The 22,599-nt window shown below is 34.5% G+C and overlaps 1 protein-coding gene across 1 annotated transcript in view; it reads right to left on the bottom strand.

Annotated features, from left to right (window-relative positions):
- Positions 1-22,599, bottom strand: part of BIRC6 (baculoviral IAP repeat containing 6) — a 366,321-nt gene that overhangs the window by 163,125 nt on the left and 180,597 nt on the right. The window contains exons 41-47 of the mRNA XM_042780685.1: positions 14,140-14,294; positions 13,338-13,464; positions 12,008-12,118; positions 9,640-9,773; positions 8,655-8,782; positions 2,808-3,370; positions 829-1,004 (exon numbers count right to left, since the gene is read on the bottom strand). Of these exons, the coding sequence (XP_042636619.1) occupies positions 829-1,004; positions 2,808-3,370; positions 8,655-8,782; positions 9,640-9,773; positions 12,008-12,118; positions 13,338-13,464; positions 14,140-14,294 (1,394 nt within the window). The remainder of the gene's footprint in view (positions 1-828; positions 1,005-2,807; positions 3,371-8,654; positions 8,783-9,639; positions 9,774-12,007; positions 12,119-13,337; positions 13,465-14,139; positions 14,295-22,599) is intronic.

Raw genomic sequence — 22,599 nt, forward strand, 5'->3', positions numbered from 1 at the left:
ATATTTAATTTTTGTAATCTATATCAATGAATGAAAAATGTCTAGCAAAAGAAATCTTATCTGAACTGGCCAAGAAGTGAACAGTCTCCTCTCTAAACTCATGGCATTTTTTATTTTTCATGTATGTGTTTTCACTTACTACTAACACGTTTGACCTCAACATACATTTATTTCATTTCCCACTAGTCACTAGTCATGGGGGTACAGAAGGGGGTTCCTTCTCATATATCTTTGTATCTTCCAAAGGAAAAATATATATGCATAAAAATTGTAATTATACACTGATACATACAAGTCTCCTTAAGAAATTATGCTTTAAAGTCTGCATTTGAAAAAAGGTTAAAAAACTAGACATTAAAACAGTAAAACTGGTTCCAACAATTTCATTTTTTAAAAAGAAATACAAAAATCTGTACTATTCTAAATTATTTTATTTTTTTTTAGTTAATCAAATTTAACTGAAAGGAACCAAGGAATATAACATAATACTCATATTAAATTCTGATATGTAACTTCTATGAAAAACATTTTGGTATAGAACTATAATTTTTTAGGGAAAAAGAAAACACTATTACTCCTTAGGACTCTAGGGAGAAATCTAAAATTTAAGACTTACAATGTTTTTTCTTATCATCACCAGTCATCTTTAAAAATATAACTTAATGCCCACTTCATCCTCAAACTTCTACTAATATAATCCATACCTATTGATGCTTTTCATTTTCTAATCTATATTATGAATACTCTTATTTGCTCCTATACTAGATATGATTCTCCAATCCTATTTCCAGAAATAAATTACTCAAACAACTGCTGGATAGAACTTACCTGTCTGCCCATATATCCACAGGCCATGTAGGTTAAGATTGGCTGCAGCATCATGTGGACTGTCGAAGCTTTTTTACTAAGGGTTGTCAGTATCGTAAATAATCCATCCCCAACTGATATGGCATCCAACCCACCATGAAAGTTTTCATGTTTGGTGAGATGTAATCCACTTGCCCCTACAAATAAAAGAATACATGTTTTTTAAAAAAGTATTTCCTTAAAAATCAACAGTAATTAAAATACAGAGGCTTAGAAGCCACTTTTCCCAACCACTGAACAGCTACATGTATATATATTTAGTGTTATGGATTAAATTGTATCCCCAAAAACCAGATATTATCTATTCTAACTATACATCTGTGGCTATAATCCTATCTGGAAATGGTTTGTCTTTGTTACATTAACAAGGCAGGATTAGTGTAGGGTGCACCTTGAGTCACTTTAAGATATAAAAGAGATTAAACAAGTGAGTAGAGGAGAGATGGGGTAAGATAAAGGCCAAGACATATGGATAAATCCAAGGAACCAGGAACCAGAAGCTAGAGATAATGACCTTCCTCCAGAGCCGACAGAGAGAGAAAGCCTTCCCCTAGGACTGGTGCTCTGAAGTCAGACTTCTAGCCTCCTAAATTGTGACAAAACAGTCACAGTTTGTTAAAGTCATCCACTTGTGGTACTTCTGTTATAGCAGCATTAATAACTAAGACACTCAGATACTAAAATAAATATTCAGCACAGTATTTTTTTATATATTCTGGCAATGAACTTTCTCTTTTATGACTGAGAAATATCACTCAACTCACTAGCTATTTATTATAAAAGAAAAAAGGAAATGAAAAGACATACAAATCAGATTTATATAACTATCCTACTACAAAACCCAACACTCGTCTGTCAATTTTTCAAATACCAGCAGATATTTGAAACAATCAAAAAAGAGATATGGTTGTTTCTACATGTAGACAGACAAAATATCAATAGGCAAATGTACACCAGGAATGGATTTTGGCCCAATTTACAAAGTTAAATTATTTTTAAAAATTAACACAATATACAGTCATCTTTCACTTAACATCCATAATATGTTATGAAACAAAACGTTATGTCAATTGAACATTATGCAAACACATACTATATACAGGCAGTCTCTGGATTAGCAACAAGTTCTGTTCCTAAATCTGTCTTCAAGTTGAATTTGTACCTAACGGTTAGGTATGATTCATATCTAACAACAGTTCACTAAATAAATGTTAGTTTTATACATAGTGTAACTTTCTGTGCATATAAAATATTAAAGAAATACTTCCAAATATGCAAAAACATCTTTAACATAATAATACAAATAATATTTTGATGTGTGTTGCAAAGGAACACCTGTTTGTTATTACATACCATTCCATGTACCTCAAATTTTTAATATAATACTAAGTTTTACAGAGGTTGGTACCATGGACATATATGTAGTTGGACATTGCCCAGGAAACATTATTCGACACTTAACTGTATTACCTTTCAAACAGAAAACCTAAACAGCAATATATAAACTTTACATCGATGTATGTTTCATAGAGACTATTATAGTGGTGAGTGAAACACTTTATTTCATTTTTAAACTGAGAACGAATTATCTTATTTGTTCTCCAATCAATATTTGATTACAAATTCTTTACTCTTGAAACAGATGTTTGGATATATAATATAGTACACTTATAAAACAGATTTTTTCCCCTATTTTCCCTGTTTTTGTAAAAAAAAACTCCACACATAAGTAGAGTTTTTCAATATTTTAACTTAATTTATTAATTGAAGCTTCTCTATAACAGTCTTCACTAATAAAATGCAGTCATAAGCTTGCAATAAAGTAGCATTATACTTAATTTAAAAAATAAAAGAATCCATACATTTCTTTAAAAAAAAAACAAAAAAAAACCAGATACAGTACTAGGAATAAATATAAGATTAACATTCTCAATACGTACCAATTATCATCGCCATAGCACTGCTATTACACAGGCCAAGAGCAGACAAAATTTGGCTCATAATCTGTTGATTGGCTAACACTAAGTCAGCGACATAGGCAGGTGATCCTTGAATACTGTTACTGCTTCCATTAGCATCTTTGCCTCCTGAGACTTTTTCTTCATCAGAAACACTGTCTGTTGTATTGCTGGCCACAGACACTCTTGCACTATATTCCCTATTGCCTGAAAGAGGCAGCTGTACTAAAATGTTAACCAGTTTTAATAAATCAAACATGAGCTGATCTCTTGTCATTTCACCACAAACTGCTTTTGCATCACCTGGACGAATGAGGTTGGCAAACAGTCCCCCAAAGCACGCTCGAGCACCCACTGAGCTATCTGATCCACTTCGAGATATTACTTTGTCTGAGCAAGTGATATAGTGGTGCACTAAAAAGGTGACAGACTCTATCACGGCAGAAATAGTACTAACTGAAACAACTTCAAAATTCTGCTCCAGAGTGAATTCCAAAAGCTTGACTTGCGCATCGAGGGGTCCTTGGCCTGTCTGGAAGGCACCCCTGTAGAAAAAATAGAGGATTAAAACTTAATCCAATTTAAATAGTTATGAAAGACGTACCTACCACAAAACAAGAAAAATTTAAAATATAACAAACTTGGAATTTACTATTTCATTTTGTAGTTGACATTTTCCATCTCTTTCTGAGTCTTCTTTATTTTATCTCCGTTTTACACAAAGTAAGAGAGCAGAGGTCATAGGACAATCAAATATCCTGAAATCCAAGAAAAGGCAAGCACTTCCAAGAAGCTGGGATGAAAGCATTAACTTTCCTGTGGCAGAAGTTGAGAAGAGGATGATACCCTGGCATACATAGAAATGGTTAATAATTCAGCTAATATATTTAACAAATTACTACTGGCCATGTGTCTACTACGATGACAGTATGGAATCCTTTAGAGTTCACATCCACTCACAGGTTCTTCTCTAGAGACAACCACTCAGATTAAAGGGAAGGCAGAAACAAAGGAGAGAACATCCTTCAGAGATACAGGCCTAGAGGAGAGGAGTGTAGATGCTGTGAGAAAGGATCACACTAAGACCCTTCTCTTAAAAGACCAGAAGCCTTAATTGAGTGGAATAGGAAATGGGCAACAATTCTTTGCCTTGAGGACACAAATGAACACCCTTTAAGCAAGTGGGGATAGAATTTTAAAAAGAAAATATCCTTTATCCCTGGAAAAGGAGTAGAAAATAGCTCTGGGCCCAAAATCCTAACCCAAAGCTAACAGGGCCCTCCGATTACTGGATAACAGGAAGTACTGTCCCTCCCAAAAACAGCCAAGAGAGTCAAGGCAGACTTTGGCTGGCCCCAGGAGGGGGGAAAAAAAAGTCACTGAGAAAGCTTCATACCTTAGACCCAAGCAGAGAGGGCCTGCCAAAGAGTAAAGCTGGACTAGAACGTCAGAGAATACCTGTCACCAGCAGCAGCTTAGTAAACACTGAAAAACATACAGAACAGTCAACTACTAAAGGCAAAGCTGTAGAGAGAGATTTGCTCTGTGGCAAAGATGTGACAGGGAGGATGAAAGCCGAAGATAGGGCAAGAACATGGGGAACAACCCTCCTGTAGATATACCCCAGCTTCCATCAAATCAAAGGTAACAAGAGAAATATGAAACCGATACTACACTTAAGAAACTAAGCAAAAACTAAATTCAATGCTTAACTAGAGTGACTCAAACCTTCACACTAAGCATCCACCAGAAGCTTATCATTTCCAGGCATAAATACTATTTACCTCAGTTTCTAAAAATTAACCAACCAAGTTAAATAAAGTAGCAATATATTATGTGTTTGCAGCACATGTGAAAGTAAATGTATGAAAATTGTATCACAAAAGATGGGAAAAAGAACAACTATGGTGTTGCGAGTTTTGACGTTATATGTAAGTGGCATAAGCTTGCAATAAAGTAGCATTATACTTAATTTAAAAAATAAAAGAATACATACATTTCCTAAAAAAAAAAAAAAAAAAACACACCAGATACAGTACTAGGAATAAATATAAGATTAACATTCTCAATACATACCAATTACCATCGCCATGGCACTGCTATTTGAAGATAGTGGGCATTAAAATAACGATATATATCGCAAAGATAGGACAACCACTAGAAACATCTTTTATTTTATGTTATAAATAACAAGACAACATGAAAATGAAATGTAATCACCAAAAACTGCAAAAGTAGGAAAAAGACAACTTTCTGTTCAGATTAGAAACAAAAAACTAGATGAAAAATGGAAAACTCAAAAAATTTTAATCCATTGTCTCAACAATTACATTAAATATAATGGTCTAAGCAGACCAATTAAGAGATAAATATTGTCCAACAGGGTAACAATATTTTTAATATAAAAACATAAGTGAGGTCAAATGAAAAAAGACACAAATTCATATATCATACCAATATTAATCAAGAGAAAGCTGGAGTGTGTATGTTAATACCAAAGTACATAAGAAATATTTCTAGGCATAAAGGTACACTGCATAATAATAAAGGGGTCAAATCACCATAACATAATAATCCTAAGAGACTATTAATATTCATAAACCAAAACCTGATAAACTAAGAAAAATACACAATTGTAAATAACTCATAGCCCAAAAAAGTTTCAAGAGAAAACAGAATATATTTTTAATTGATTTTAAAAGTAAAATACACTAACAATCAAAAACTACAAGAAATTCTGAGATGCCATAAAATGCTGTTTTTTCAGCTGTAGCTGAAATGTTATTATAAAGGCATTTTATGGCATTAAATGTTTATCAGAAAAGTAAAAAGGTCTTAAAACAATGATCTAAAACCTAGAAGAGTAAACTAAACTCACATAGAAGGAAGTAACAAATATTAGAATAGAAATCAATGAAATGGAAAACAGAAAAGTAAAGAATATCAATATAACCATAAACTGGTTATTTAAAAAGATCAATAAAACTAAATCTCTACTCAGAAAGACAAAGAAAAGAAAATCAAGAAGTAACAAACTACCAATATCAGAAATGTTATTTGCCGTGCAGTCGGCCCTGACTCATAGTGATCCCTCCTTGGGTTTCTGAGGCAGTATCACTACGGAAGTAGGACTGCCCAACCTTCCTTACAAGGAGTGGCTGGTGGGTTTGAACCTCCAGCTTTCTGGTTAGCAGTCAAGTGCCTTAGGCACTATGCTACCAGAGCTCCCTTATAGAATATAGACATTAAAAAAAAATAAGGAAACATTACAAATGACACATTCAACAACACAGACAAATAAATTTCTTGCAAGGCACAAACTGCCAAAGACCACTCAATAATAGAAAACCTGAAAAATTCTGTTTATTAAATAAATTGAAAACTACTACCTCAAAGAAAACCCTGAGCCAAGCAGATTCAATGGAAAAGCCTACCAAATACTGAAGTAAGAAATAATTCCAATTTTATACAACCTCTTCCAGAAAATGAAAGGGAGAGGGTTATTTTATAAATCCAGCATTACCATGAAACAAAAACCAAAGATATTATAAGAAAAATACAAATAGCCCTTTACACAGTCTCAAATTATACCTCAAAAAATTAACTAAACGTCAACTGCAACAAAGTATTAACTAGTCACCATATTTTACACAAGTAACACGTGTTTCATAGTGTTTTTTACCAAATTGTGCAGCACCACAGCAGTGTTTCATATGTGCATTATATGTATGCACATGCTATTTTCATTGATGTGAAAATGCAGTAAATGCAACAAGAAATAAAAAGGATAATACACTATTTTGTGTATCCTACAAATAAACACTGATCAACATTAGGGGGAAAACAACAACATAATTCACTGTATCAACAGACTAAAAAGGAAACAAAATATGATCAGCAGAGAAAGCATATGAGGAAATCCAACAGTTCATGGGTTTTTGTTTTTGTGTTTAAATCTTAGTAAGCTAGGAATAAATAGGAAGTTCTTCAGGCAGGTAAAAACATATCTTTAACTAATTGTACATCTAATGGTGAAAGGACAGAATGTCTTCCTCTAATACCATAAAAAAAAAAAGCAAGCACGTCGATTTTCACTATTTCTATTCAACATCATATCACAATCCTAACCAGTAAAATTAGGTTAGAAAAAGGAAAGTAAGGCATACAGATTGGGAAGGAAAAATAAAACTATCTATTCACAGACAACATAGTTGTGTACATAATCTAAAAGAAGTTGTAACTACCCAAATTGATCTACAGATTGAAAACATTCTAAATCAAAATCATATAGAAGATTTTATACTGTTTTGGAAATAAATATGCCTGTTTGAAAATTTATATGGAAAGACAAATCAACTAGAACAAACCAAAACCATTCTGATAAAAGAAGAAAGTTAGAGAATCCACACTACTAAACCTCAGTTACCAAATACATGTATAAGTATCATAGCAGCATGAAGTTGGTATTGTCAGTCTACTTTGTTTTGCCTGTATTTTTCACTTTACACCTAGGACACTGATGTATTATTCTCTTTTATACCCACAAGAAGCTGAATTACAAGCAAAATAATGTGTTAAAATATGGTTACAAAGGTGAAGAAATCATAAATAAGGGTAGTAACAGGATATTGCATATAAATTTTGCACATTCATTTTTAAACTAGGGGTCAGGCATTTTGCTACTGTTTTTCAAAAATAATTATTATTAAAGATTAATTATTAATTTTGATGTTAATATTACAAACCCATTTCTTTTCCTAGGGTTTCCATTATTTTTTCAGTTGATTTTTTAGAAAAAGATTCATTAAATCTATAAATGATTTTACCATTTTCTAACATGTACTTCTTCTTTAGTATCTCTAAACTTTTGGCACTTTCAGAATGCAACAGAATGACAAAGGCACCTTTGGCTTGCGTCTGATTTAATGGGAATGTTTTTAATAGTCAAAAATGCATGATTTTAGTTTGTCATCATGTAGTGTTTTATAATAACGCTAAATAAGATAAGAATGTTTGTATTATTACAGAGCTCTGGTGGCACAGTGCCTAAAGCATCTGGCTGCTAACCAGAAGGTCAGTTGTTCGACCCCACAAGCGGCTCCATGGAAGGAAGAGGCAATCTACTTCCATGAAGATTTACCACCTCAGAAACCAGCAGAAAGGGGGTTTTCTAAGTCAGAATCAACTCAATGGCAGTCAGTTTGTTTTCTTTTGGTTTATACTATTGCAATAAAGGATTTTTATCATAAAGTAATGTTTGATTTTATGACACGTCTTACAGTATTAACATGACTAATTATGATACATGTTATGCAATCCTGAGCCATTCATACATTCTAAGAATCAGTACATCATGATCACAATTAATTCTTTAAAATAGTATAATTTTATTAAATAGTTCATTTAGGATTTCCATATTAAATTATTACATAATTTTCTGTTTTTAAGCTATCGTTTTCAGGTTTTCTTACTATATATTGGATGTAAAAAAACAATCACTGAATAGTTTTCATTCTCTCTTTGCATTCTAAAACAATTTAAGCAGCTTCAAACTATATTTCACTTAGAAACTTTACACGAACTAATCTAAGAAAACATTAAAAGCAAGCAGTATCTTAATACATTCCTGTCAAAACACAGGGAGCTGAAGGATTGTGAGGAGCCATAAAGAAATGAAAACAATCAAGAAACACACAAACAAACCATTCCTGCTTATTCCCTACTCTCCTCCTGCTTATCTGTTCTAATAAATCTTCAAAAATGTTAAAGTATATTTGGAGGACATATATTGCTTATATATCAGGAACATATGCATACATTGAAATTTACCTTTCTGTTGAAAGTATATGAATTAGCTTGAGCAAAAATTCACTGAATATCTGAGGACAGGTTGATGAAAGATGCACTTGTAATCTGGTAAGAAATTCTTGCATAGCTTGTGTAGCTGTCGGACCAACCTGAATAGAAATGAAATTGCAATGAATACTTATTGCTTATCTATCTACAGTATCATTCATTTAAGTCTTAGAAGCTATGGTGTTGTAACTTTTCATATGAAGAAAATAAAAATACAAAGTGATAAAGGAAGCAAATGAGGCAAGTTAGTTAATCATTAGGTCTTCATGTACTTTAAATTCTAAATTAGAGAATTCTTTTGCAATAACAACTTGTCCATTACGGTTTATATTACCAATGACTTATATAACTCTTTCAAGAATACAAAGAATGTCTACACTGGTTTTCACAAACAACCTTATTAATAATGATAATCTCATTTCAAAACAAAAGAATTCAGAGAGGTTAGGTGGCCCAAACAAGGTCCTGCTTCCAACAACCAGCAAAGCAAGTAACAAAATATAGTAAAAAACAAAAAAACAAAACACAGGTAAAGTTAAAAACAAATCTGTACCAATGACAAAGATTTGCTTCCCTAAACAAATATCTCATGAATGGAGGAAATGATAGTGAAAACCACACTAAGTAACATGAGGTCTGTTTTATTAAATTTCTCTATATAATTTTATTAAATCCTAATTTGGGTTAACAAACAAATCATAAAACCCCAGTAGAATTCTAGAAAATTAAAATGCAATGTAATCTTCTCAAGTATTTTAAAGTTAAAGTTAATTTCTAACACTGAGCAAACTAAACAGCATTCTCAAGTAACCTTAAAAGTGAGCTGAGGGGAAATAAACATTAACGATCTTCAATAATTTTGACTCTGCCTTTTAAAAACTGAAGTTTGAAGTTTGCCTGTCCTAATATCCGGTTTGAATAATCTAGGAACATCACTAGTTTTCAGAATTTTTATTACCTGAGGGCTGTGCTGATTTGTTCCATGAGGACTGGTACCAGAAAGAAATTTCACCAACACATGAATGAGGTTGGGATCTGAAACCAACAGGTGGGCAGTACTCTCCTGCGTTCCAATGGCACTGCTTGAAGCAGCTAAAAAACATTTAAAAAAAAAAAAAAAGCTCTTAACAAATGGACCATGAAACAATTAAAATACATATTTAAAATTATTATCTTTTTGTTAAAACTTTCATTCATTACCAGTTGTTGTTGTTGTTGTTGTGTGCCGTCGAGTCAAATCCGACTCATAGCAACTCCTCCTTGGGTTTCTGAGGCAGTATCACTACGGAAGTAGGATTGCCCAACCTTCCTTCCGAGGAGTGGCTGGTGGGTTTGAACCGCCAGCCATCTGGTTAGCAGGCAAGTGTCTTAGCCACTATGCTACCAGAGCTCCCTCATTACCAGTAGTTACAGTTTATTAATAGGGTTTAAATCTTTATCGGCACTGAGCTGGACTTAATTACCTATTTTCATCTACTACTTCTAGTATGAATATGAAAATACTTTCAAAACAATCCTCTAGTCTTGTAGGTTGAAAATCTGATAAGCAGAAAAGAAGTAACTAAATCCTCACTGCCCTACTTGGTGAGACCATTCCTAGTATCTATTATCACCTTTCCAGAAACATCTGGAAGATCCAATACATCCAGAAGATGTACTTTTCTAAGATATATTAAGACAAAAACTATTAATTTTTACATACCAGTTACATACAGATTTAAACGCTGTGAATTGATACACAGGTAACACCCTACGTTATTGAACTTTCAGGTAAACCGATTGTCAGTATCAGATAAAGTGATGCTTTTGACACAACTTTTGAAAAATAGTATTCCAAATGAGAATATAGAACAGCACTTTGATGCTAAACAACTATTTAAATGAACAGTTTTCTAAATGTGACAGTTTCTGTTTAATTAAGTTATTCCTGAATACAATAGAGCTGAAATACATCCCTCTACTGACATAACCTGGGAGCTCTGGTAGCATAATGCCTAAGGCACTTGACTGCTAATCAGAAGGCGGGCAGTTCAAACCCACCAGCCACTCCTCGGAAGGAAGATGGGGCAATCTACTTCCGTAGTGATACTGCCTTGGAAACCCAAGGAGGTGTCACTATGAGTCGGGTTCGACTAGGCGGTACATAACGTCAAACAACAACACTGACATAACCTACAGCTAGAATAAAAGTTTTAATTATCAATGACCTGTCCTTGCTCTCTGATATCCTCCAATGATCCCTGTCTCATAACACATTAAGATATTCTAGATAGAACCTAGACCTAACTATGAAAAATGAAATCTGTAAACATACAGAAGACAACACAGGCAATTATCATCACCTTGATAAATGAAAGACAGATGACTAAAAATTCTTTTCTAAGAAGGTTCAGGAATTATTCTCCTACTTTAACTTAAATAAGGAGTTAAAGGTGTTATCAACAGCACTCAGTTGCTAACCAAAAGGTTAATGTTTCAAGTCCATTCAGAGATGCCTTGGGAAAAAAGTGATCTACTTCCTAAAAATCAGCCATTTAAAACTCTATGGAGCACAGTCCTACGGTGACACATGTGGACTTGCGATGAATGGGAATAGATGTGACAGAAACGCATAATTTAAATGAAACAAACAAACAAAAAAAAAGGTAGGTGGGGAATAGAAAACTTACCAGGGTATTCAAATCTGAAAAAGGGTAATTATGTTCTCAGAATATCTTTTAGATAAAGCAAAGAAAAGCTAAAAACCTAGTCACGCAAGTTCACAAAGATTACAATGAATACATCATTTATAAATGCAAAGGCACTTTAAAAGAATAATTAATAAATATAAAAAGTTAAACTAGCGGTAAGAACTTGATTTTATATTCTAAAAGCAATCAGTTTTCTTTTAATGACTACTAGATCTTAAGCAGTCTTCGTGGCACAGTGATTAAACATTTGGCTACTAATGAAAAGGTGAGCAGTCTTAACCTGCCAGACAGACCTGGCAACCCACTTCTATAAAGATTTACAACCTTGGTCCCCATAGGGCAGTTCTATTCTGTTCTTACAGAGTTGCCATGACTAGGAATCAACTCGATGATATACAATAACACCACCACAACAGGTGTAAGAAGATGAAAATAGGATGTGAACTTATATGGGAGGTTTAAGAAAATACTTGTATTATCAAAGTAACCAGCCACATAGGATAAAAAATATATTCAAATAAAAAATTCAATCACATGCACAACTCTATCACTTCTTAAAACAATCCTTTAAAAATGTGATAGCAATAAAATTGAAGAGTATGTCAGAAATTTAAATGAATAAATTTTTGAACTTACAATTAAGCTGCATGTTTGTCATGAGTGTAAGGCTATGAAGCACAAGGCACCATGTCCGGAGCAAAGTATTTGGATACCAAGCTAGTACTGTCAGAAAACTAGTTATTGATGCTATGAAGAAAAAAGAAAGGAAAAATTTTTTTACTCAGTAAGGCTAAATAAATGTTTACCAAGAATTAAAAACCAAAAGAATGAATTCAAAAGTAATACGCAGCTTTTTTAAATCAAATCACTAACTACTGCAATCAAACCATAAATATGAAACAAGTTGCCCATTAAAAACAATTCTAGCAATAAGATTCAGTAACATTTATGGCTACATTTAAAGCTCAGTTGATGACACATACAACAACATTTTCCCTTCAAACTGGTTGTCTTTTCACACTACAGACATTTCTGTTGCAATGTAATTTCTGTATGCTTGAAAATCATCATATTCTACAAATATAAAACCTGAAAATAAGAGGGCATATTAGAAAAACTGGGATGGAGTAGACCACTCAAATATAATGCAGCTTTGCGGCCAGAGGACAAACTCAAGCAATAATGAAGTCACTTAGAAAGCCCTGACAAGAAGCAATCATGGTAGTTAACAGAAGTAGAACATAATACAGCACCCAAACTGTGATCTTAAAACACTCATTTCTCTAAAACACTGATTCCAGATCTAGTGTGGAAATGTAAAGATTAGTCTGGAATATCTGGATCTACTTCTCTACAGAGAAAGCACCATGGAAAGATTCTTCTTTTACTTTTTCTTAAAATATTAACTAAAATAGACTCCTGTTGTCAAAGCTGAAGGATCTTTTCCTAATGAGTCTGACTTGAGAGCAGTTGAGTGTTTTTAATATGAAATATCCAGAATATGCAAGTGTATAAAAATTTAAGTTTGATCAGTGGTTACTATAGATGGGATAGAAGGAGAAAGAGTGAAGTGAAACTCCTTGTTTAGAGCTTTTGTTAACGGTGATGGAAAAAGTATGGAAACTGATAATTGTCTTGGTTACACAACACGATGAACACAATTAATGCCATTGAACTGCACATAGGAAGAATGTTGAAATGACAAATGTTTTGTTTCATATATATATATATTGACCACACACAAATTAAAATATTAAAATAATAATGATAATAATATATACCTGAAAAAAGTTTTCTAATCTTTTTCTTGCTAAATATTAAGTAAATACATAAAAAAAAAAGTTTGTTTCACTAAAAGAGTATGACCCCAAAAGACAGACAAGAATTAGGTATATTTTAACCTAATCATTACTTTCATAATTTACTATTTATGCTATGTTAAAGCTTTTATTCTGATAAATCTTACCTTGATTTAATGAAATAACAGGTATTCGATTAGCATTATATAAAAAAATGTCTGTTCCATTCTCTTTGTTTCCAGATGAATTAGAATTCAGGCTCAATGTGAGCCACAACTGGAGAAGTGATTCTAACTAAAAAAGATTGAAAAATCAACAGGAAATAACATTTTCCTATTATATTAGGAATCCCATTTAAACAAAAATCTTACATTTAACTTTTAACAAAACTGAAAAATTTTTCTATTAAATACTTCCTTTAACTACCTTAACTCAGTTTGCATGCAAATACTACCTAAAATGCTTACTGCAAAAAAATTTAACAGAAATTAAAATTTGTAATTTGCCTATAATAGGTGTTTTTATAAATTAAGACAGTAATTCAAGTCTTAAAATCCTATATGTATGTATGTAAAATATTATGGCAGGAACTAAAGTACTAAAGTGTAAAAACATAAAACTTATAACCAGCTCATCATCAGGGCGTTGTGGTTATCAGCATTTTTCCAAGTATAATACCAACTACCTCTGGGAGCTTTGGTGGCATAGTGCCAAAGGCATGTGACTGCTAACCATAAGGGCTGGTGGCTCAAACCCACCAGCCACTCATCAGAAGGAAGACTGGGCAATCTATTGCCATAGAGATACCACCTCAGAAACCTAGGAATTGAGTCGGAATCGACTCGACAGCAATAAATTGGGTTTTTGATTGCTTTTTCTGTAAAGTTAAGAATGATCCTATCATTTATGTTCATCTTTTACTAGGTTAACAATAATATGCAAAACACACCATTTCTCCTGAAGTCATACCTGAACATGATGGACTTGAAGCATAGAGAAAAGTTTGTTAAAGCAAACATTTAACATTGGGACAGATGATGACTGTATGATAAGTTGGTTGGTTTGGTTTGCTGCTTGTAAACCCCCTAGAAGTGAATCATCTGTTCCAGTGGGTGACTGTGATACTGAAAATAAAGCACAATTATGATCAAGAGACATGCTAAGTGACCATTAATATGTATAATTATGTCTTTAAATAAAATTGCATTCCTTAGAATTGTTTAAAGATAAACTACTGAATTTGAAACACAAGTATTTATAAAATACATTAGTTAAAAGTCAAAAAGAGGAGTAGTTCCGGAAAGATGGTAGAATAGGCAGCAAGATCCTCTTAAACAAAGAAAAGGGGAAACAATTAACACAGATACAGAAGATAATTCTGGACCCCTGAGCCTTGAAAGGAAGGATATAGAAGTGGACTAAACACCAACTAGTAGAAGAATTTGCATGAAAACACCAAAAAAGGAGACATACGGAGCTGCAGTTGGATAGCAATCCTGATGGCAGAAGCAGCTTGCATATGTCAAATGGTGTTAGGACCTAAGAATTAACCTAAAAATCAGCCCTGCAAAGAGGACTGTACTGGTGACTGGTGAATAAATGGAAAAGCAGCAAAGAGGAAGGTAGGCTAACCTGTGGACTTTTACCTGTCTGGAGGTACAGCGATTGTGAATGTTTACAAATAGTTTGACCATTTTAGATGTTTATAGCAACAGGATTCTCCCAGATTTTAGGGACTTAAGAACAGGCTTCACTTGATGTAACCCTAAGAACATTCTGGACGACAATGACTACAAAGGTGCAATCATCCCTAACTCCCACCTACTTTCTAGGCCAGCAGGAATTCCATCCTAGTCTGTGTGCTTGGATGGAGTCTGGGTGCCCTGCCCCACCCTGCTATTTTTTTATTTTTCTTTTAGTTTGTTTATTTTTGTCTGTTTAAAAACTACTATTATTATTATTACTTTCTCCTTTTTATTATTATTCTTCCCTTCCCAGGTTCTGGTTTTCCGCTTTTTCTCTTTTCCCTGTTCCTGGTTCAAATTATTTTTCTTTCTCATGGTAAGCCCCGTTCCTTGTTTCTTTTTTTTGTGTTTTTCCCATTTTTTTCTTCATTATTCTCCAACTCTACCTTTTTTTCTCTTATTGCCCTCTCCAGAAATATTGCAGGGTTTTTTTTCTCCTGTTTTTTGCTTATTGTTCCTGTGTGATTACATGGTGTGTGCTTTGTCAACTTGCTTTTACCTTTTTTGATGGTTATTCCATTGTTATTTTTATCTAACTGAGTGGGAGACACCAACAGTCTCCATATGACACAACTACACCCGTACTTCTGCAGATTCATTACTGAGTGAAAGCCACCACATCCTTCTCCACCAACTGACCAATGATAAATGACCGCCAAGAAGAGCCTGACTCATCCTTACCTGCTCTTCACAAACAGTTAATGGAGATCTAAATGCAACAACATCACAATGTCTCAGAGACAAAAGACCATCACAATCCACAAAAAGAAGCAAGATAAAAGGGTAGAAACAAAGGAGCAGGAGAGAGATGCAGAAAACATCCCTGAGGAAGAAGCAACACTGGAACTCCCTGATAAAGGACTCAAAAGAATTATATCTCCAAAGGATTGAGAGACAGATCAAGGAAAACACTGTGAAAATTAAAGAAAACACAGACAAAAACCTAGAACAATTTCAGAAGAAAATACAAGAACAAAATGACAAAATAAATGAAAACTTAGAAATGATTCTAAATCTACAGATAGAAATCCCAAAGATTGACACCAAATTGTCAGAAATAGATAACACACTGAAAGAGCAATGGAGTAGAACTGATGCAACAGAAGACAAAATTAAGGAGACTGAAGACAAATACATGAATACTAGTTTGGAAAGGGATCAATTGGAAAAAAGATCAAAACAAAATGAATCAGAAAAATGATCAAAACAAAATTAAGAAGGCCTAAGGTTCATGTAGATACCATCAAAAGGAATAACCTACGCTGTTAGATAGATAGAGATAAATATTGATTTGGGTGAAGAGAAGGTCAATGTACCAAATGTGAGTGACCAATATGGCATCACTGAGGATGAGAAAGACATAGAGAGGTACATGGGAAGTAAGAGACAACAAATACGAACCCTTTTACATATATAGTACTGAGTTGTTAGTGAAGGGAAACATGGGTATATGGATGGATAGATAGGTGGACAAGCTAAACAATTCGGTATGTCTATGAAATGGGGACTGTATCCAATATCATATATAGGGTTGGCAGAAAATGGTCCTTTAAGTTTATGTGAATGATCAGAATTCCCAGGTGTATAGTAGAGCTGACAAGGGGCAAGGTTGTGGTCACTGTTTAGTCATAGCCAGCTACCCAGAGGGACTGAGTAGTTGAACCTGAGGGCTTGGGACCATAGTCGCAGGGGACATCAAGCTCAATTGGCATAACATACTATACAAAACATTGTTCCACCCCCTACTTTGGTGAGTAGCGACTGGGATCTTAAAAGTTAGCAAGCTGCCATCTAGATGCAATGATGGGTCTCTCCTCGTCAAGAGCAAAGAAGAAAGAAGAAAACCAAAATTAATGGAAACAAAAAGTCCTAGCGACTGGTACACCATCCGATCTGCAAGCTATACAAGTATGAGACCAGAAGAACTAGATGGTGCCTGGCTACCACTGTCATCCACTTGGAAGGGATGTGGGAGATCCTGCATAGAGAGGGAGAACAATGTGGAACAAAACTCAAAATCATTTGGAAGAAAAAAAAAGAAAAGAAAAAGAAAAAAGAAGGTGGGGACCAGGTTTGCTGGTCCAATAGAGCCTGGTGGAACCACTAAGACTATGGCCCCTGGCTGCCCTTCAGGTCTGGAATTGAACCCACACCTATGGTTTCCAGCCAAACAATGTACAGGCATGTGAGTTAAACATTTACCTCAAGTAGACGCACGCTCTGGAGAGAACAATCATGGGAGAAGGAAGGGCTGCTTATGCACAGGGAGACAGCTCAGGGCACAGGAGGGTATGGAGGGATGGTCACTGGGAAGAGGTAACTATGGAGAGGAAGTAGGAAGGGAGCTGTTGCATTGTAAACTGTGGTCAATGACATGAGACAAAGTATATGTGAACTGCTGTATGGAAAGTGAATTCACTCTGTAAATCTTCACCCAAATCACATAAATTAAAAAAAAAAAAAGGAATAACCTATATGTAACTGGAATTCCAGAACAGGAGGACAAAAATAAAACCACTGAGAAAACTGTCCAAGAATTGTCAGAATGTAATTTCCCTGATATGATGAAAGATGAGAATATATCCATTCAGGAATTCCAGCGGACCCCAAAAAGAAAATCACCAAGACACAGCATCATCAAACTCATCAAAACCACAGACAAAGAAAGAATCCTAAAAGAAGCACAGGAAAAAGAAAAAGTTACCTAACAAAGGACAACCAATAATAATAAGCTCTAATTTCTCCAGAGAAACCACACGAGCGAGATGGCAATGGGATGGTATATATAAAACAATGAAAGAGAAAAATTTTCGAACAAAAATTATATAGCCAGCAAAATTGTCCCTCAAATACAATGGTGAAATTAGAAGATTTCCAGATAAGCAGAAATTAAGGGAATTTGTTAAAACGAGACCAGACTTACAAGAGATACTAATGGGAGTTCTTTGGACAAAGAAGCAATAATAGCAAACTACAGCGACCATCAATACACAAGATGATATAACCCAGAAACCACAGCTACAGACATATCCAAAGTAAAACAAGTTTTGAAGATTGTAAACAGGGAACCAGAGACATCAATTGCAAATGAGGACAACTACAAACCAAAAAGGGGGAAAATACTGTGTACTTACGGAATTTCTAAATAGTGAGGAAGACGAAAGACTTCCAAGATAGAATGGACTGTTCTAAACTTGGGAAGAAAATTAAAAATCACAGGGTAGGCACAAAGAAAAATGATAAAACCTCTGTTGTTATTGTTGTACAAAACCTTTACATCACAATAAAAAAAAAAGGAAAAGCACAAATATTCAGCAGATAGTAAAACAACAGCAACAAAGGAAATACTAAATTCAAAAGAGCTAAACAATACAATCCACCAACTTGACCTTATAGACATCTACAGAGCACTGCACCCAAAACCAGCACAATATACATTCTTTTCCAGTGCACATGGAACATTTTCCATTATGGACCATGTATTAGGCCATAAAGCAAGCCTTAATCAATTTAAGAATACTGAAATATTGCAAAGCATCTTCTTAGATCACAATGCTATCAAATGAGAAATCAATCAACGGAAAAAGAGTAAACACAGGGAAACTGAACAACAACCTCTTTAAGAAAGACTGGGTAAGAGAAGAAATGAAAACTGAAAATCACAATTTCCTTGAATCAAACGAGAACGAAAAAAGAACATACTAAAATCTTTGGGACGCAGCAAAAGCAGTGATCAGAGGCCAATTTATAACAATAAATGCACACATCAAAAAGAAGAAACAAAATCAGCACTTTAAACCAACATCTCCAACAATGAGAAAAAGAAAAACAAGAAAAGTCTACAGTCACCAGAAAAAAGGTAATAATAAAGATTTAAGCAGAAATCAATGAAAGAGAAAACAGAAAAAAATCAACAAGACCAGAAGTTGGTTTTTTGAAAACATTAATAAACTGATAAATCACTATCAAATTAAGTAACAAAGGAAAAGAGGGAAAGAATACAAATAAAATATATAAGAAACAAAATGGGTGATGTCACAATAAAACTAACTAAAAAAAAAAAAAAGATATTATCAGGACATTATGAAGAATTATACTCCAACAAATTTGAAAATCTGGAAGAAATAAATTTTCGAAACACACCACTTACCTAAACTAACACAGACTGATGTGGAAAAGGTGAACAGGTCCATCACAAAAGAAGAAATTGAACAGGACATCAAAAAATTACCAACTAAAAAAAGTCCTGGCCCAGATGGTTTCACCGGAGAATTTTACCAAACATTCAGAGAAGAACAGACACCATACCTACTCAAACTATTCCAAAACACAGAAAAGGATGGAATCCTCCATAACTCATTTTATGAAGCAAGGATAACCATGATACAAAAACTAGGCAAAGACATCACTCAAAAGGAAAACCACAGAATAATATCCCTCATGAATATAGATGCAAAAATCTTCAACAAAATCCTAGCCAAGACTCCAACAACATATCAAGAAAATCATTCATTATGATCAAGTGGGGTTCTTATCAGGTATGCAAGGATGGTTCAACATTAGAAAAACAATCGTCACCCACCACATATATAAAACAAAGGAAAAGAACCACATCATCATATCAATTAATGCAGAAAAGGCATTTGATAAAATCCAACACCTATTCATAAACAAAACTAAAGACAAATAGGAATAGAAAGGACATTCCTCAACATAATAAAGGGCATCTATGCAAAACCAACAGCCAACATTCTTCTCAATAGAGAAAGACTGAAACCATTCCCCTTACAAACAGGAAACAGTCAAGGATGTCCTCTATCACCACATGTATTCAACACTGTATTAGAAGTCTTAGACAGGGCAATAAGAAAGGAAAATCAAAGGGATCCAAATTGGTAAGGAATAAGCCAAACTATCCCTATTTGCTGATGATATGGTCCTATACCTAGAAAACCCAAGAGACTCAGTCAAAAATCTACTGGAACTAATTGAGTGATTTAGCATCGTGGCATGATACAAGATCAACATGCAAAAATCAGTTGGATTCTTCTACAACAGCAAAGACATTGCTGAAAAAGAAATAAGGAAATCAAAACCATCTACAATAGCTACCAAAAAAAAAAAAAATATTTGGGAATAAATCTCACCAGGGACACAAAAAACCTGTACAAAGGAAACTATAAAAGACTAATTCAAGAAACCATAAGAGATCTACATAAATGGAAGAACATACCATGCTCGTGGATAGGAAGATTGAACATTGTGAAAAAGGTCACTTCTACAGAAAGCAATCTATATATTCAATGCAATCTCAATCCAGATCCCATCAACATTCTTTAAAAATATAGAAAAACCAATCACTAATTTTATATGGAAAGGAAGGAGACCTTGGATAAACAAAGCACTACTGAAGAACAACAAAGTAGGAGGTCTCACACTGCTGGATCTCATAACCTACTATTCAGCCACAGTAGCCAAAACTGCGTGGAATTGGTACAATGACAGACATGTAGACCAATGGAACAGAATTGAGAACCCAGAACTAGATCCACTGACCTATGGTGAGCTGATCTTTGACAAAGGGTCTAAATCCATTAAATGGGGAAGAGAATGTTTGTTTACTAAATGGTGCTGGCAAAACTGGATATCTATTCCCAGAAAAATTAAACAAGGTCTGTACTGCACACCATATACAAAAACTAACTCCAGATGGATCAAAGACATACATGTGAAACCTAAAACTATAGAGTTCCTCCAGGAAAAACTAGGGGTAAAATTTGCGGGCCTAATACATAGCATAAATAGACTACCAAGTATGACCCAAAATGCACAAACAGCAAAAAAGAAACTAGATGAATGGGATCTTCTAAAAATTAAATTTATGTGCTTCCAAAGACTTCTCCAAAAGAGTCAAAAGAGAACCTACAGATTGGGAAAAAATATTCAGCCATGACATATGTGACAAGGGACTTATCTCTAGAATGTATAGAAAACTCCAACACCTCAACAATAAAAAGACAAATAATCCAGTTAAAAAATGGGCAGAAGACATCAATAGACATTTCACCAACGAGGATATTCTAGTGGCCACAAACATGAAGACATGCTCATAATCATTAGCTATTAGAGAGACGCAAATCAAAACGAGATACCATGTGGCCCCAGCACTAGTAGCAAAATTCACTAAGACAGAAAATAACAAATGCTGGCAAGAATGCAGAGAGATTGGGACTCTCATACATTGCTGGTGGGACTGCAAAATGTACAACCACTGTGGAAAGTAGTATGGCGATTTCTTAAAAAGTTAGAATTATAAATACCATTTGACCAAACCATTCCATTACTAAGTAAGTATCTTAAAGAAGTGAGAGCCAGGAGAAGAACAGATATATGCACACTCATGTTCATCACAGCAGTGTTTACAATAGCCAAAAATGGAAACAACCTAGGTGTCTATCAACTAAAGAATGGATAACCAAAGTACGGTACATACACACAACGGAATATTATGCAACCCTAAATAACGTATGAGTCGGGGCCGACTCGACGGCAAATAACAACAACAACAACAAAATAACGTAGAATCTGCAAAACACCCCAAAATGGGGATGAATTTGGAGAACATTATGCTGAGAGAAAGAAATCAATCACAGGGCAAGTCTTAGTCCGTTATTGAAAAAAGTCATTGAAAGGTTTATATATGAAAGGAAATTTTCCTTGTTGGTTACCAGAGGTGGAAGGGGAGGAGAGGGAACACTGTTTCATAGGTAGAGACAAGTATTGATTTGGGTGAAGAGAAAGGCAATGTACCAAATGTGAGTGATCAACATGGTGACACTGAGGAAGAGGAAGAAACAGAAAGGTACATGGGAGGTACAGACAACAAAAATGAACCTTTTGCACATACAGTACTGTGTTGGCAGTGAAGACAAACATGGGTGTATGGATGGCTAGATGGGAGGACAGGCTGAACTATTAGGTATGTCTATGCAGCAGGGATCCGCGTAAGGGTGGTTGGAGGGGTCCAACAGCTAAGAGAGACAAACTTGTCTGTCAGTTTGTCCTACTGTGGTGACATGTCGCTCTGAGTCTTGAGGTTGTGTCACTTGTTTTACAAACCCAGTGGGGTGCACATGGTGCACAGGTATCAGCCGCCTTGCAGACTGAGACAGACTAGGAAGGAGGAGGAGGCCATCCACCTCGCAAAGAACTGGCAAAGGAAAACCTTATGAATAGCAGAGAAACACTGTCTGATACATTACTGCACAACTTTATGAATAGTCTGGAAACACTATCCAATATAGAGGAGAAAGATGAGTCACTTAGCTTAGAAAGCTCTCAAAGTCAAACTGGACAAGAGCTGCATTATCAGAGGAAAATCAGCCTTACTCACATGGATAAGGTAAAGCTTTAGAGACCTCCATTTGTAGATGTGGCACCACTCAAATTGAGGATAAACAGAGGCAAACATGCAATAATAATCGGAACATAGAATTTAGGAAGTATGAATCTAGGAAAATTGGAAGTTGTCAAAAATGAAATGGAACACATAAAGAATGATATCCTAGGCACTGGTGAGCTGCAATGGACAGGTTTTGGCCATTTAGAATCAGAAAACCACACGATCTACTATGCCAGTTTAAGAGGAATGGTGTGGCATTCATCACAAAGGATGTTTCAAGAT

Source organism: Orycteropus afer, unplaced genomic scaffold, assembly GCF_000298275.1.
Source record: "Orycteropus afer afer isolate SDZICR_OR568_19922 unplaced genomic scaffold, OryAfe1.0 scaffold00054, whole genome shotgun sequence".
NCBI lineage: Eukaryota > Metazoa > Chordata > Mammalia > Tubulidentata > Orycteropodidae > Orycteropus > Orycteropus afer.